The sequence below is a fragment of the Tenrec ecaudatus genome, chromosome 12 (genome assembly GCF_050624435.1).
Source record: "Tenrec ecaudatus isolate mTenEca1 chromosome 12, mTenEca1.hap1, whole genome shotgun sequence".
NCBI classification, from domain to species: domain Eukaryota; kingdom Metazoa; phylum Chordata; class Mammalia; order Afrosoricida; family Tenrecidae; genus Tenrec; species Tenrec ecaudatus.
In genome coordinates this window covers 116445583-116463227 of record NC_134541.1, presented here as the reverse complement: position 1 = coordinate 116463227, position 17645 = coordinate 116445583, and the positions used below count along the sequence as shown (strand labels likewise).

The 17645-nt window shown below is 41.5% G+C and overlaps 1 protein-coding gene across 1 annotated transcript in view; it reads right to left on the bottom strand.

The window, feature by feature from the left end:
- Window positions 1-3924: 3924 nt before the first annotated feature.
- Window positions 3925-17645, bottom strand: part of ACSM6 (acyl-CoA synthetase medium chain family member 6) — a 52881-nt gene continuing 39160 nt past the window's right edge. The window contains exons 8-12 of the mRNA XM_075528106.1: window positions 15748-15828; window positions 14221-14322; window positions 11477-11573; window positions 4270-4442; window positions 3925-4107 (exon numbers count right to left, since the gene is read on the bottom strand). Coding sequence (XP_075384221.1) covers window positions 3925-4107; window positions 4270-4442; window positions 11477-11573; window positions 14221-14322; window positions 15748-15828 — 636 coding nt within the window. The remainder of the gene's footprint in view (window positions 4108-4269; window positions 4443-11476; window positions 11574-14220; window positions 14323-15747; window positions 15829-17645) is intronic.

The following is a 17645-nucleotide window of genomic DNA, read 5'->3' as shown; positions in this document are numbered from 1 at the left end:
GAAAACCTGGATTTCACTTCTAATGTGCTCCAAACTCTAAACTAGTTTGTGACATGGATAAGATCTGTGTAATAAAAAAAAAGTTGTAAAAAAAATTAAAAATTTTTTAAGTTGTTTTTTTTCTGTGATGTTTGAATATCTATAACATGTGTCTATACTATTTACATTACAGTTGATCACATTGTATTAGTTAATAGGTACACATCTGCACCTACCCGATGTCCTTAACCTACTTCGATGTTGGTAGAGAGAGACTTTGTATAGCACCGATCACATCTTTCTCCTGTGACTGGTGCGTTTGAGCCACCAATCTGCTAAGCATCCAAGTGCTTAACCACTGCACCACTAGGGCTTCTTACAATAATAATAATAGCCGATATTTATTCAGTCTTTCCTACGCCAGCCATTTCGCATCCCTGATATCATTCAACATTTATGACAAGCTTGTAAGCTTGGTGTTATTATTTTTTCTACTTATCAGATGGGGAAACTAGGGGTCACCGAGACTTCAGCAGCTTGCCCTGGGTCACCCTAGTAACATTTGAACCTTAAAAGTTTCCTGGGAAAATGGAACGAAGGATAATAGAAAATTGCCACGAACGTTTTTAAATCCTCTCCTATCATTTGACTTCAGAACTTGCTTACTCCACACCTTCGCTATGCAGCTTCAGTGTTGATGGTAAACACCCTCCCTCTCCCGTCCACCCTCTTGTTCCACGGAGCTGCACGGGTAGAAACATGGGCAGGTGCAGGGGTGGCTGGGTCTGCCACAGAGTGGTAGCATAAAAGCAATAGAACAAAAGGCGCTGCGTGTGCCGCCTTCACCGTTATCTCACAGCCTCTCTGCAGTTTGCAGCGGGGTCTAGAGAAGCGGGGTGCTCCAAAGCCTAGGAAAGGTGCTTTCCGGCTGTCATACAGGTGTCTAACTCTACAATGTCAAAGGCAGGAGAAGAGGGATGATGTCTTACCCAGACAATTTTCTGGAAGTGGGGTGCAGATATGAAGCGTGAGCGAAAGAAGGGGAGAGCAGTAGAAGGGGATCATGCTCAAAATTGAGACCCCCACTCCTCTCTTAACGTGCGCATGTGCACGCGCACGCATGCACCCCCCACGCACATATCAAGAAGAGTTGTACAGTTATTACCACGATCAATTTTAGAACATTTTCTTCTTCCTTATACTCATTGTTATTAGTGTATTTTTTTAATTGTGGCGAGAATATACACAACAAAACATCCTCAAAGTCTCATTTTCAGCTGTACAATGAAAGTCATGATAAATACCTGCTTCCTTCACTAGTTACGGGGTTAAGCGCATTAGGACAGCGCCTGGCATATGTCTAGGATAATTTAAGTGCTAGGTATTAAAAATCAACCCCCCAAACCACTTAGGGCAGAACGTTTAGTGGCTTGACATATCACAAAATAAATAAATCTAGAAAAGTCCTTGGATGAGAACTATCAGTGTTTATCTTTCAAAGTCCTGTCAGCACTGTGCTCCAAGCTGGAGGGATTGAACTGCATCAACAGCCTGAAGCATTCTAGCCTTTACTTCCATTATTTTGGCCTCTCTTGGACTCAGTTTAATAATTTGGAAAGAGAATGGCTCCGCGAGTAGGATGCTGCGAGGCACCCTGGAATTAGAACCAATTCAAAGGACCGTCAGGACAACAGACTCAAGGCTCAGTCCTGCATCGCTCTCACAGGGTTGCTGTTTGAGCCTGCTATCTTGTAAAATCATAGCAGGTAATTTCCCATGCAAATCTCCACCCTAAACTTCAAAAAGATGATTTTGTGTTGTTCTTACTTCCCATAGCTCCATGAATATTTTTTTCCAAATCTTGATGAATTATAAAACCATAGATCTGAGAAGAACAACAGAAACCACGGGGGGAGGGGACGGCAGTCGGTGTGAGAGGTGAAAATAAGAATAATTTCTAATCTATCAAGGGGTCACGAGGGTGAGTACTGATACCAGGGGCTCAATAGAAAGTAATTGTCTAGAAAAGAATGATGGCAACATATGTACAAATATGGCCGATGTAATTGATGTATGGATTGTAAAAAGAATTGTAGGAGCCCCCAGTAAAACGATCTTAAAAAACTATAAATATGAAACAAAATATCACAAATTGATCAGATCCGAATATGCATTTCAACACGTTGCCTTGTTATAGGCATCAACAGTGAAGCAGGTATTACACGGATGTAAGGACAATGATCAGCAAGTAAATTGAGATATCTACGACTTTTCAACTAAACCTTAATTTTTTCCCCCACCAGTGTCTTAGATACTTTGTTTCTTTGATCTATATTTTTTTTTGGTGAAAAAAAATTTTTTTTTGGTTACAGAGAAATTTTATTGCAGACGATGAAACTTTTAAAAGCCACCATTCTGCATCAGTCATCCTGACTTGGGATTCTGGGGGCAATTCGAACGACTTCATGGTCAAATCTGAAAGTCTTCATGATTTTAGCTTAAAACATTAACTGTGTAAAATTTTCTTTAAACGTTTTGCATATTTTGGGGTATATACAACATTATATTCTTATTCCACTTTTTAACGTCTCCTCACATAAAATTGTTTTATAAAACGATCCCTGGAAGGTAGCTGTACAAGACAGCGAGTTGAATGGGATGATTTCTGAAATGTTAGTGATTTCCAGAGGAGGAGAGCAAATTTGAAAAATTTAACCATGAAAGTACTTACTGAGCACTTAGGACAGGCTCACCAATGCATTCAGAACTTCCATGCAATACTTGGTTATTTCCCCCAATGGTCCTTGGTATATGGTTATTATTTTACCAGACGAAAACCGAGGGTACAAGGGGCTGCACCATTTCTTTAAGACTATTTATTCACCTAGCAAGGAGCAGGAATCCCAGGCTGCCTTCTGGCAACCAAAGCCAGTGTGAGGAAACAGTCTCCCGGGCTTTTGCTACATTTCTACCCACCATCCCACCCAAAGTAGATGACAGCTCCATTTGCCGTCAATGGGCCATTACCCAGGGAAGGGTCTGCCGTTAGGCCAGGAAGACACGATTGTTCTCTTACTGCTGCCCTAGAACTAAGTGCATTTTCACAACCATTCATTTATTAAGTTCATTCTTATGTGACCACATGCATGGTTTCTTACCTGAAGATGGTTTAATTGGCCCCCACAGACCTTCGGCTCCCTCACAAAGACTCAGCTCTTTGCCGAAACAAAACAAAATAAAGCAAAAAGCACCCCGGCTCCTTCACTTCTTTTGGTGACTCCTATGCCGTCACAACCTGAGTCTCTGGTGTTTACCTGGGAGGTTCAAAGTCACATAGGAGGAGAGTCACATGTTCGTTTCTCTGGACAACCTGTGGTCAGAGGGATAGCAACTTATCAGGCACAACTGGGAGGGGAGAAAGAAAATTCAGGAGCAACCTCCTCTCATGGTTCATTGCCAAACAATGGCTAAGCCCCAATACATTATCAGATTATTCGCACCCTTGGAGCTGGTAATATGGGGCTCTGTACTTACTGATCAAGTAGCCTCTCCACATAATTATAACATAGCCCGGTTTGTTGGCATGCACCATTCTTGTGGCATAACTGGATCTAGGCTGGAAAACTTTTCAAAATAGGACAGTTGACAGAATTACACAGAAACTGCCAACTCATGGTGAGAAATGATTACACTCCCCCTTCCCCCGCAAATGCCTGGCTTTTTATCAAGCAGCTACTTCAAGCCAGTCATGACTGGGTGCCTGACCTGGTCTTCTCTCATTTGAAAATCCTTCTGAGACAACGTCACTGACTGGCTTGGATATACTTTGCCTACCAGTGCCCCTGTGAAGGTTACATGCTGACAATAGGGACAATAGGGTCTCACGAGGTCTAGGCCTGAATGTTGCTTGTTGATGACAAAGCGGTGCTGAGGTAGTGGCGATGGTCAGATATTGGCACTTTTCATCTTAATTCCATCTTCATCGGTAGCCCACGTGCTAACCAGAGGAGGGTATCTGGCAGGATCAGACATGATGCTTGAATAAGTGAAGTCCAATGTCAAGCCCAGTGTGGTCGGCTGAGGCATGATGTTCATTTCCTTCATCTCATACACCTGTGGATGTGTTACCTTGTGTGGCAAAAAGGATTTTGCAGATGCGCGTAAATGAAAGACGTTGAGATCGGGAGATTCCCCTGACTATACAGGTGGGCCCAGTGTAAACACCACTCCACCAGCACGTCTTTTGTCAAAGGCACTCAGCACTCCTGCGACAGGGCTAGGCAAACCCACCGTAGCCACCTGCTGTCTCTTGCTGCTGCCATCTTTTGCCTCTGCTGTCTGGAGCCATCTCGTGCTGTTTTCAGTATACGGCTCACTCTTTCCTGCATCTAGGAAGTTCTCGACACAGGGATACTGGGTCTCCAGTTTCTTTTTCTTGATGGCGGTCAAGTCCACTTCAACCTCTGTGAAATTATCTCTTTTATGAAGCCTATTTTTACCAAACCCCCAAACTGGCCCTTCTCCTCAGTAGGCCACAAGCACATTAGGGAGTAAACGGTCCAATTCTTGCAAAGGTCTTGGGTACCGCATGTCCACTTAACTAACCAATCCCGGTGCACATCTATGTATGCACTTCAGTTACATAGTTTGCAAACTCCTGCAAAAGTTCGAACCTAGCAAGGCCCTGGGCAGAACTACAAATGATAAAAAGAAGCCCGTTGTACCGTACGCAGTGAGGACGGTTGGGGTGAAACGGCTAACGTTTAGGTTAGTCGTCTGCACACACGATTTGCAGCCCCTGGGCATTCAGATAAGGAGGTGCAAAACTTGTGGCCAAGATGCTGCACGTGGAGTTTGCTTTGAGTCCCAGAGCAATGAGGTAGAACAGATAGATGGTTCTGGGCGTGAAGGACCGAGCGGCCATCCTAGTGGATGCCATGGCTGCCACCTGTGACACAACCTGCCACGCCGCTGACGGCCTGCTCCCGGCTGGAGCTACCAAAGCCGCTGCTACCCTGACCCATGGACTCTTCGCCGGGCCAGCCATTTCCAGAATAAAAAGGCTGCCTTTGAGGGCATCACAAACACGGTCCCGCATGGGGACAAAAGGAAACACTGCTTCAAGTTTCAGGTGCTCAATATTTCCAAGATCGAGGCGGACGATGAATCGGTGCCTTACCTGCTCAGCCATGTTGCCTATGACTCCCAGTTGTGACGTGGCCAACAAGTCCGTGCTCATTTTAATATCTATGCTTAAACCACTGAATTGTATGGTGTGTGAATTAGATGTCAATAACACTATTTTTGTGTGTGTGTGATCCAAGTGAGTTTTTCTGAAGGACAAGACAAATTTCAGGTTTTACCGTCTCAAAAGAGGACATGCTATTTCTGGAAAGTATGCCAAGCTGTGCGGAAGCTGTGCTGGGTTCACGACTGGGCACAAACCACCACATGGAAGAGGGCGCCCACCCATGCGGAACTTACTTGGTGGGTGTCTCAGGAGGCCCAAGAACCCTAGAGGCTAAGAGCATGTGGGCCAAGAGGCTGTAGGCCAAGTGGTTGTGGCCATTTGGAGGCCCGTGCAGGAGAGGGACACCCTCATGCTCCCACTGCTGTTGACCAGGAGCAGGGCAAGCAAGAGCTAGGCCTTCCCACAGCCAGGATATTTCAAACCTCTGCCGGGGGAGGCGAATAACACTATTTTAAAAAACAACCAGTTTGTCCATATTGTAAGAATTGGTGTAAATGCTGTTATGCTTCTTACGTGGTTATACGGGCAATCCCCCCTGAAACAACCAAATTCATAGGGCAGGTTAAAACTGCCCCTGTGGGTTTCTGAGACCATCATTTTTTGTGGAATTACTACGTGTAACCACTATCCTACCAGGCATGGGAAGCCTGTGTGAACCTCCTAAACTGTTATGAGCATGTTAAACCAGTCACCACTGGATTGCTACCAACTTCTAATGGCCCTTTTGGGAAGGGTCAGTATTTTCCCCATGATGTTAAGCACCAGGGACCTTGTTATGTCGGAGACCCCAGGGAGTACAGGAACCTACAGCTTGGATCATTAGGTGGACCGTTAGGGAGTGTACTCCAACCATGGTGAGTGAGAAACTAAGATAATGATAGGCTAGAATAAATTTCGAGGTGGAGATTGTGAATCATATCCAAATAGAGAGTCTACATTTAACCTCTTAGTTGAATCACCTTGGATCAGAGGATGAGAGTTTAGAATTGCTCCTCGGGGTCTTTTTTTATAGTAAGAATGTAGATTTATTCATCAACTATTTTAAAATTAGTGTTTTCTTTTAAATGACTTGTTTTCCTTCTTGCACATATTTTTTTTGCAGAAACAACTGATTTATTTATTTTATTTTTTACATTTTATTAGGGGCTCATACAACTCTTATCACAATCCATACATATACATACATCAGTTGTATAAAGCACATCCGTACATTCTTTGCCCTAATCATTTTCAAAGCATTTGCTCTCCACTTTAGCCCTTTGCATCAGGTCCTCTTTTTTGCCCCCTCCCTCCCTGCTCCCCCCTCCCTCATGAGCCCTTGACAATTTATAGATTGTTATTTTGTCATATCTTGCCCTATCCGGAGTCTCCCTTCCCCCCTTCTCTGCTGTCCGTCTCCCAGGGAGGAGGTCACATGTGGATCCTTGTAATCAGTTCCCCCTTTCCAACCCACTCACCCTCCACTCTCCCAGTATCGCCCCTCACACCCCTGGTCCTGAAGGTATCATCCACCCTGGATTCCCTGTGCCTCCAGCTCCCATATGCACCAGTGTACAACCTCTGCCCTATCCAGTCCTGCAAGGTAGAATTCCGATCATGGCAAGTGAGGGGAGGAAGCATCCAGGATCTGGGGGAAAGCTGTGTTCTTCATCAGCGCTACATCGCACCCTGACTGACTCATCTCCTCTCCTAAACCCCTCTGTGAGGGGATCTCCAGTGGCTGACAAATGGGCTTTGGGTCTCCACTCTGCACTTCCCCCTTCATTCACTATGGTATATATATATATATATATTTGGGGGTTTTTTTTGCATGATGCCTTATACCTGGTCCCTTTGGCACCTTGTGATCGCACAGGCTGGTGGGCTTCTTCCATGTGGGCTTTGTTGCTTCTGAGCTGGATGGCCGTTTGTTCACCTTCAAGCCTTTAAGACCCTAGACACTATCTCTTTTGATAGCCGGGCACCATCAGCTTTCTTCACCACATTTGCTTATGTACCCATTTGTCTTTGGCGATCCTATCATGGAGGTGTGCAGCCAATGATATGATTTTTTGTTCTTTGGTGCCTGATAACTGATCCCTTCAGGACCACGTGATCACACAGGCTGGTGTGTTCTTCCATGTGGGCTTTGTTGCTTCTGAGCTAGATGGCAGCTTGTTTATCTTCAAGCCTGTAAGATCCCAGTCACTATCTCTTTTGATAGGCTCCTCAGGGTCTTTTATAAGCACCACAGTCCCGAAACCAGTCATCTATAAACCCTCAGCGATTTATTTCACTTGGCAACTACCCACATAGTAATAATCTCTCTTTTACATGCATACAATATGCTATGATTTCCTGTGGTCCCATATGTTACTGTTTTCCGTAATCCTCACAAGAACGAAGCAGGTATTCTTAGGCATCTTATTTCATCAGTGAGGAAATTGGGATTCTGGAAAGTTAAATAAATTGTCTAGGGCCAACTCATTTTTATTGTTTGATTCTTTTTCTTTATTATCTTCTTCATCATCATCAATTTTCAGCATAAAGAGTTGATGTGGTAGCAACTTGTAGTGGTGACTAAGGGATTTTCAAAGTGGTGATGAACTCATGAATTTGTGTGTGTGTGTGTTTCAATCCAGTGCAGTCTATTACTTTTTAATTTTTATGTTCAAATTATCCCAAAGTGACTCATGGAAACCCCTTCAGAATGACTTCTGCTGTTCTTTCAACATGACCCCATTGGTCTTTGAAAGGGTGCTTGCTTTTTGTCAAGATATAGCCCAAGTTCTGCTTATAACATCCTAAAAGAAGTCTTAATTTCTTTTAGTGACAAATTGTATTTGATGATCAGTCAATCAAACATCACTGATTTTTGGTCTAATGGTACCACAGTTCTCACTGACATTTTGGCCCATTAGGAGACAAGACAGTAAGTCGAATTGACCTCGTCACTCTTGTTGATCAGCATTGCCTGTTTGAAGCCTAGGATATTTTAGGACACATTTACTCCTAAAATATTTACCAATTAACAACTTTTATACCAGAATCTGTGCAGGGTCCAAGACAGAGATTACCGTATCTCATAGTTATTAGAATACAAAAACCGAGATAGGGTTGTCACTCGATCCTGGATCATGATTTGCAGTATTTTCTTTGTAAACAGTCTTGTTAGAGGCTGCTCTTGTGTTGCTAAGTACTGTAAGTTCTACCATCTGAGTCTTCAGGCCTGGCTACATAATCACCCCAGGGAGAGTTTGCTCTTGAATGGTACCTGCATCTCCAGAGGCTTCTAAGGGGAAACCTTACATGCCAAATGTAGTGATCCAAACGTTCAGTCTACTTCTCCCTCTAAGCAAGTGGGCAGGAACCCAGGTGCAACCAGAAGAAAGAGCTGTTGTTTCCTTTGAATGGAAATGAAAACCCAGCATTTAAGAGTTTAAGCCTAAGTAATGGTTTAGATTTCAGGGCCCCAGATGCTGTAGGTTGGATTGACACATGTATTGCTTCAAACCCTACTCCGGAGGTGGAAAGAGAGTGAGATTGCTGCCTTGCCATATTCTTTGTTTATTCTCAGCATGTGAGAGTTGGGGAGACTCTCCAGGGGCCCTCAAACTACGGCCCATGGGCCACATGCTGCCCGTTGAGGACATTTATCCGGCCCATCAGGTGTTTTTCCCCGTTTTGATTTTTACTTCAAAATAAGATATGTGCAGTGTGCATACGAATTTGTTCATAGTTTTTTTTTTAAACTATATTCCGGCCTCCAATGGGTCTGAGGGACAGTGAACTGGCACCATGTTTAAAAAGTTTGAGGACCTCTGCTCTAAACTGATCTAATTACAGGCTTCTGTATCCATCCATTACCTTTCATCCCTCTCTTGGAATAAAAACTCCCCCAGAGGGAGAGTCTTTATCTACTCCATTCTCCAGAACCTTGATCAGTGGCTGGTGCATACTAACTTGCTCAAATGATATTTGTCTTTATCAAGAATGGGTTTATCCCAGAACAACATGGCTACGCACAGGCTCTTTTTTTTTTTCTTTCAGGGTCTTGCTTTTGTCCTTGTTTGGCTCACATGTGTCTTCCTCCCCAGGAGAAGAACTAATCATAGTTAGTCTTTAGTCTGACCTCCATCAACTGCCTCGAAAAATTAAACAATTGATATCTCTTGTAATGAATAACATGTAGAAGAATGTTTTCCATGGCTGGACTTGGAATTTTCAACCTTAGTAGACTTATTAGGAACACACACACATCCCTTTGGGCATAATCAATAGAGCTGATCATGTGTCAGCCTTAGTCAAACTCAGGGAGCTAAGACAGCATCATTCAGGATAAGCTATGCTATGCTGCGCTACAGTAACAAGTTACACCCCCCCTCAATGCTAATTGGTTATATAACTGTGGGTGTTCCTGACACAGACTTTGGGAATCAGAGAGACCGTAGTTCAAATCTCTTCTCTACGACTGAATAACTTTGTGTCATTATGCTGGACACTTACTCTCTCTAAGATTCTATGTTCTTGTCTCTAGAATGGGTCTATCACAGAGAAAGGATAACACTGAAGATAACAGGAGAACATGAAGTCAAGCACTTTTCACAAAACGTCTGGTACTCATCACAGGTACAATGCAGGTCAGCGATCTTGAAAGACAGAACATCTCAACAATTTATTAGTTGGTGCCTCTTGGGCCAAGTTTTCTTGGCAGGCAATGCTTTTACATTCTCAGGAGGTCTGGTAATTAAGACTGCTTGAGTTTCTCTGTAGGGGAATGTTACTGAACAAGTAGTTCTTTTGAAATACTTATACACCCAGTCTTTCCCATACATTTTTCTCACTATAGATTCTCTGGAAGTCTCCATCTTACAGGGTCTCAAACATGGTTACCCATCAAGAATCCTTGGGGACACATTTTATACCTATTGCTACTCTTTAGAATACCATCCTATTTCATTTCCTTCTTAAAACTCACTGCTGTATGGTCTATCTATTGATACATTTGCTTAATTAGTACCTGTCTCATTATATTGTGAGTGCTATGAAAGTAGAGGCCGTGTCTAACTTGGTCATTATTGTATATGCAGCATTTAGAAGAATATCTGGCACATATATAGATTATTCATCTCTACCATTCATTTAAATAATTGCATAAATTATTTTAACGATAAATTTAAAAATTTTTATTGTGATTTAGATGAAAGTTAACAGAGCAAATGATTTTGTTTTAACAATTTATATAGGGTTTTTGTTTGTGTGTGTGTGTGTGTGTGACATTGATTACAATCCTTACGATGTAATAGCACTCTTCCAACTTCATCCTTGTATTTCTTATTTCCATTCATGCTGTGTTTCTGCATTCTGAGCTACATCTTTGGGTTAATGTTGCCTTCAATGATGAATTCTTATTATATTAAAAATAAATTTATTTAAGAGCAAGTCTCGTGATTTATATTTCACCGTGCCCCTTTACACAGCTTCTCTATTTATTTTAGTGGGAAATTGAAGTACTTAGATAAATACAGATTCCTATTAACATCATTACAGACACCATAACATTCCATAGTCTAATCATATCAAGCACTGTTGTACTGTTGCTATCACATTTTCTTTCTTTGTGAACTCCTTGATATCAGCTCTCCTTTGTCCCCTCTCTCCCCCACCATACCCTTAGGAACCCTTATTCTTTCTTCTTTTAAAAAAAATAGTTTTGGGGTCATGTTTTACACAACCCAATATATCCAGTCACTTACAATTCTGTTATTCAATCCCATACACTGGAGTTATACAATCATCAGTGCTATCAGTTCTCCCTTCCCCACCTTCCCCCCTCCTTTTTCTCTTCCTCTACACTCAGGGAACCATTACTCCTGTTACCTGTTTCGGAAGAGTTATCTTTCATGTACCAAATGATCCTCAAGATACAAACGAACAAACACAAATCTAACATACCTAATGATGTAAAACCAATAAAAACCATAATCATAGAGGGAGGAAGTATTAAAGAGCTAGAGGATAGTTACATGGTTCATCGGTGACTGGTAATATTTTTATTGTATATATTATGATATATGCTTTTGTATAAGAAGAAAGAAGACTGGGGGGACATATTCCAAAAACATGAGATTTTGAATGATTTGGATTTTTAAGCTTTGTCTGCATTCCACAAACTTTCCAGAAGGCCTCGGGACCCAGATTCAGTAGCTGTGACCATCAGCATCTAGTGACCACCAGTACGCACCACCTCAGAGCCTCATGCTCTACCGGTCCACCAGAAGTAGCCATCTTCATCCATTATCCCTCTGTCCCCTGTGAGGTACAGCATGTGGCCCCTTGCTGAAGCGTAGTCTTCCCAACTCACCTGATCGAACAACAAATCCAGAAACCCGGAGTTGATTTACTTCACGATTTTTAAATGATGTGATCTGACAAGGGTGACTAGTCCCAGGCAGTGTTAAATTACACAGGCTCTCCAGGTGCCAGGAGTTTCCCACGTAGAAAACTGGACGCACACGGCGATCTATGCCTGGTGCCCTTTCTCAGCATCACTTGTTCCCTCCTCAGCTGGTGTCACAGGGAAGTCTTGGTGCTTTACTCAGAGGTTTATTCTGATGCTTCATTGAGGCAACATAAGTCCAACATTTAGGACAGAACCAACTACAGTGTGTGCGGGTGTGAAAGCGAGGCCGTTTACTACTTTCTAGGACTGGGTATCCACCAAAGGCAATCACAACTGACTGTCTTTGAATTGTGCCCTTTATTCTCACCTTGGCCATCTGGGGAAGGAAGTTTTACACAATGATTCCTACACCCGAAATAATAAGGGTGGTCAGCACGAATGCCCCTGGGACTGGTCTTTCATAAAGCCAGCCCACATTGTCCGTCTGCCTTTGGAATAGCATTACCAGGTGTGCAGATGGGTAAATCTAATAGATTACTGCTTATTAAAGTTCTAATGAATTTTAGTAAAAAATGGTGTAAGCAGATAGCACAGCAATCCTGGTAGGTGTATGAAATATCTAAGTTTCTTCTATGCCACCTTCTCCATGTATCGGCAAGATAGACGCCAAGCTATCTTGACACAGTTTGGAAATATTCCTTTTGTAATTGATATTAAAATATTTTTGATTTCTTACCTAGCCTTTAACCTAGCAATTTTGCTTTATGCGTTTCTACATCTAGACATTTAGCTATATGAAAAAGTCAAAGCAACCTTAAAAGAGGTATTAAAAATGTCATTTCCTGAAATAGTATCTATCACCTAAAATGCTAGAACTAACCCAAATGCCCAATAATTGTGAATGTTTTAAGTAAACATGTGATACATTCATTTGCTAGATTACTATGACATTTTAAAATCATTTGTCATATGAAAGGATTCACTGATGTATAAAAGTTCCTAGTGAAAAACTTCACAACCTCAGGCAGGACATGATCCAATTTATAAAACAATATAAATGCATAGGAAACTAATAAAAGGATGTTGTTATTATTACCAAAATGTAAAAAGTGAGTAATTGTGGTGGGGTTGTGAGTGAAAAAAATAAAAAATTCTGATTTGGTTCTTTTACCTGTTTTCCAAGGTATTCTATCTCAATGAATCAGTTTTATTATCAGAAAAGCTAAATAATATGTATATATTATAAATAATTAAAAGACAAGTCTTCTTACATGCAGTTTGGGCTGCTCATCTTTATAAAATGATATCTCTTAATCAATGCAGAACAGAGCCCTGATGGCATAGTGCATAGTACCTAGGGCTGCTAGTTGCAAGGTCAGCGGTTCGAGCCCACTAGCTACTCCATGGGTGAAAGATGAGGCTTTCTGTTCCTATCAAGATTTAAATTCTCAGAACTCCCCAGGCACTGTCTACTCTGTCCTCTAGGGACAGTATAAGTCAGGATGGATTCCATGGCAGTGCGTTTGGTTTGGCTTTTGTTAATGCAGAATGAGTGGCAACTCAAAAATAACAATGTTGCATACCCAAGAATAACCAGTGGATGCTAAAATTATTGGGTTAAAGGTGAGTAGAGAATAGATTATTCATATGGTTGAAGATTGTCACCATACACTTATTCATTATGAAGGGGAAAACATATTCTTATGATGGTGAGAAATGGCACTCACCACCTTAAGCAAAGGATCAACATTATCAACATCAGAAGTGGGACAACACAATGTTTCCCCCCATATGATGTGAGAAATACAATGCTCTTACAAATTAATGTGTATCCTGAGTCTCATCATGGGGAAATAATAGATAAATCTAGAATATGGGACATTGTATAAGACAACAGACCTCTGCTCTTCAAAAATACCAAGGTATGTGATTATTTTATGTTAAATAAGCAAATAGAAGAATGAAATAAAATATGTAAATCTTGATTAAATTCTGGATTTATAAGAACCATATTCAAAATACACATTTTGGTCCCAGATGTGGGAACTATCAATATGGACTGGATACTGGAGAAGATTATGGAGTTATATTCAACGTGCTTAAGTATTATAATGACATTGTAGTTATTAAGAATACTCAGGAGAATCTACTGGAATGTCTAAGGGAAAATATATTGTCTACAACTTACATAAAATACAGAAATATAACTCGAATGAGGCAAGATGTTAATAGGTGAATACAAACGAGAACTATATTGGTGTCCAATTTTGATTCATAGTGACCCTGTCGGACAAAGGGTAGCTGTCCTCTCGTGTTTCCTCTGCTGAAACCTTGATAGACGCAAACTGCCACATCTTCCTCTCATGAATCATCTGGAGGGTTCAAATGTCACCCTTTCTGTTGGCAACTGAGTGGTTAGCCGCTGTACCATTAAGACTCCTCATACGGGTGTTTACTATACAATTATTTCAAAGATGTTTGTAGGTTTGAAACTTTGAAAAACTTTCCAAAAGTTGGAACACAGGGCTTGGCAGATCACAACATGTTTTATAAGTATAGTACCTCTATTGGTAGTAACAATAAAACTATTTCACAAAACTTATCTTACCATGTGTGGACAGTAGTGATAAGCAGGTTGATTTAGTTGTACATGGATTGCAATATTGCTTTCTTCTCCTGGAGACAAGATATTTGAGTTTTCATCTACAATCTGAAATGAGAAAACAGTAAAGGAATTTTCCTTTTGTATAATGTGTGTCATTCCTAAAACAGATCTAAACTCAAGACATATCTTATTATCAGGAAGCTGCTTGGGGATGATTGTGTCAGTCTGGGTAGACTAGAGAAACAAATCCAAGGAGACTTATATATGTATAGGAAAGAGCTTTATATAAAAGAGTAATTATATTTTAAGAGAACATTCCAGCCCAGTCCAGTCTAAGTCCATAAATCTGATATTAGCCCATATGTCTAATGCCAGTCTATAAATTCCTCTTCAGATTCATGCAACACATGCAATGATGCTCAATATAGAAGATCACAGGCCAGTGGGTGGAAAGTCTTGTGGAAGCATCTCAGCACTGGTGTGGATCTCCACATGGTTCTTCTAGCTCCCAGACTCTGGCTCCATCAGTGTGTCTCTATGTGGCTTGTAAATAGGAATGTCTCGAAGAGAGAGTGTGTCTTACCATCAGGGAGGAAGACCGGAGTTCCAAGAATCCCCAGGAGAGGGCCATGCCCCCGCCCCCCCAGAGGCCTCATTGGCTATGAACTGATTGACAGGCTAGACTCCACCCCTTCACAAGTTGATAGAAGATTATGTAACTGCCACAGATGATGTACTTGGAGACGAGATGCTCTGTGCTGCTGCATGGTCCAGCAGTTAGTGTGAACATCCCAGAGTCGAAATATCTGGATTGGAATTTTCACTCACTGCAAATTTCTGGACATGAGAACCATGGACTGTTTACTTCTCAATTTCCTTACCTAAAAGATGGGAATTTTACAAGGATCTTCTACATAGCTTTGTTATGAGGATTAAATAAATATGTGATATGAAAATGAACAATATTAAATAAGTTAAAGAAATACTATAAGTAAAGAACACCAGGACTTTCAAACCAAATATCTGATCATCCATCTCATGTGTAAGAAGAATATAAAGTAGACATAGGAAAATATTTGAAAATATTACACAGCTAAAAGTAGCAAGGTCTACCTCGAAACCTAAGAAGTCTGTCTCCAGAGTTCTCACTCTTAGCCCCAATGTGAAGTGTTAACATTTTAAAAAACCGTCTCTACAATGCTGTTTCTTCTTTTAAAAAATTTATTTAAAGATCATTTTATTGGGTGCTCTAACAGCTCTTATAACAACCCATACTACGTTTCTTCTTAATATTTACTCTAAAATGTTACCAAAATCTGGAAATACTCCTATACTTTATTATAAGCATAAATGAAATAAGAACCTTATTCTTTGAGGGCTAAATTCTGTAAAAGGGATAATAATAGTATTTTCCTGCTAGACTTGTTCCCATGACCAAATGAAATAATATTGAATGCTAAGGACAGTGCCTGGCACTTAGTAAGATGTCAATTAACAACAATAGCCATAATTATAACTAAGGTGTTGTACCTGAATGACATAGGGAGACACTGGTTTTCCCAGAGAACCTGGCTTCAATTTTATTTTTTTGGAAGTAGCACAAAGCAGCCCCTATTTAAAGAAAAAAATTTTTCTTTTTAAAATCATTTTACTGGAGGCTCATACAACTCTTATCACCATCCATCCATCCATCCATCCATCCATCCATCCATTGTGTCAAGCACATTTGTTGCCATCATTGTTTTCAAAACATTTTCTTTCTACTTGAGCCCTTGGTATCAGCTCCTCATTTTCCCCTCCCTCCCCCACCCTTCCTCTCTCATGAACCCTTGATAATTTATAAATTTTTATTATATTTCATGTCTTCCACTGACGAATGTCCCCCTTCACCTACTTTTCTGTTGTCCATCGCCCTGGGAGGGGGTTATAGGGAGGTCATTGTGATTGGTTCCCTCTTTCTCCCCACACCTTCCTATTAACCCTCCTGGTATGGCTACTCTCAATATTGGTTCTGAGGGGTTTATCGGTTCTGGATTACCTGTGTCTCCAGGTCTTATTTGTACCCGTGTAAATGCTCTGGTCTAGCCAGATTTGTAAGGTAGAATTGGGATCATGATAGTGGGGCAGGGGAAGCATTAAAGAACTAGAGGAAAGTTGTAAATTTCATCAGTGCTATACTGCACCCTGACTGGCTCATCTCCTCCCTGAGACCCTTCTGTAAGGGGATGTCCAGTTGCCTCCAGATGGGCGTTGGGTCACCACCCCGCACTCCCCCTCATTCACAATGATATAATTTTTTTGTTCTGGGTCTTTGATGTCTGATGCCTGATCCTACTGAGACTTCGTGACCATTTATGTGATTTTTCTTAAATTCACTGCCTCCCCCCAACCCCCGAGTCATCTTAGTTTTTCACTTCAACTGTGTTCGAGCCCATCTATCAGCCCATTTCCCTGAAATTGGCAAAACTGTAATTTTGGATCAACCCAACTACCCACTTTTACCATTCCACCATCTCTATTGTAGAGGTTATTGGGAAAAGTGACACATTGTGTGGATGAGTGACTTGGAAGGTGATTTATCACCAGCCCCAAACACTTTTGTTTTTTAAACATTCTACATTTTCATGAACTTTTGCAATCTGTTTGTTCTCTCTTCTGTTTTTTTTTATAACCATTTTATTAGGGACTCATACAACTCTTATCATAATACATACATACATCAATTGTGTAAAGCACATTTGTACATTCATTGCCCTTATTATTCTCAAAAATATTTGCTCTCCACTTAAGCCCCTGACATCCTCATTTTTTCCCTTTCCCTCCCCACTCCTCCCTCCCTCATGAACCCTTGATAATTTATAAATTATTATTTTGTCATATCTTGACCTGTCCGACCTTTCCCTTCACCCACTTTTCTGTTATCCGTCCCTAAGGGAGGAGGTCACATATAGATCCTTGTAATTGGTTCCCCTTTTCCAACCAACCCTCCATCTACCCTCCCAGTATCGCCACTCACACCACTGGTCCTGAAGGGATCATCCGCCCTGGATTCCCTGTGTTCCCAGTTCCTATCTGTACCAGTGTACATCCTCTGGTCTTAGCCAGACTTGCAAGGTAGAATTGGGATCATGATAGTGGGGGGGGGGGGGGGGCTGGGAGAAGGAAGCATTCAGGAACTAGAGGAAAGTTTTTTTTTTCATCATTGCTACATCACACCCTGACTGGATCGTCTCCTCCCTGAGACCATTCTGTAAGGGGATGTCCAGTGGCTTACAAATGGGCTTCAGGTCTCCACCCTGCACTCTCCCCCTCATTCACTGTGATAAGATTTTTTGTTCTGATGATGCCTGATACCTGATCCCTTTGACACCTCATGATCGCACAGGCTGGTGTGCTGCTTCCATGTGGGCTTTGTTGCTTCTGAGCTA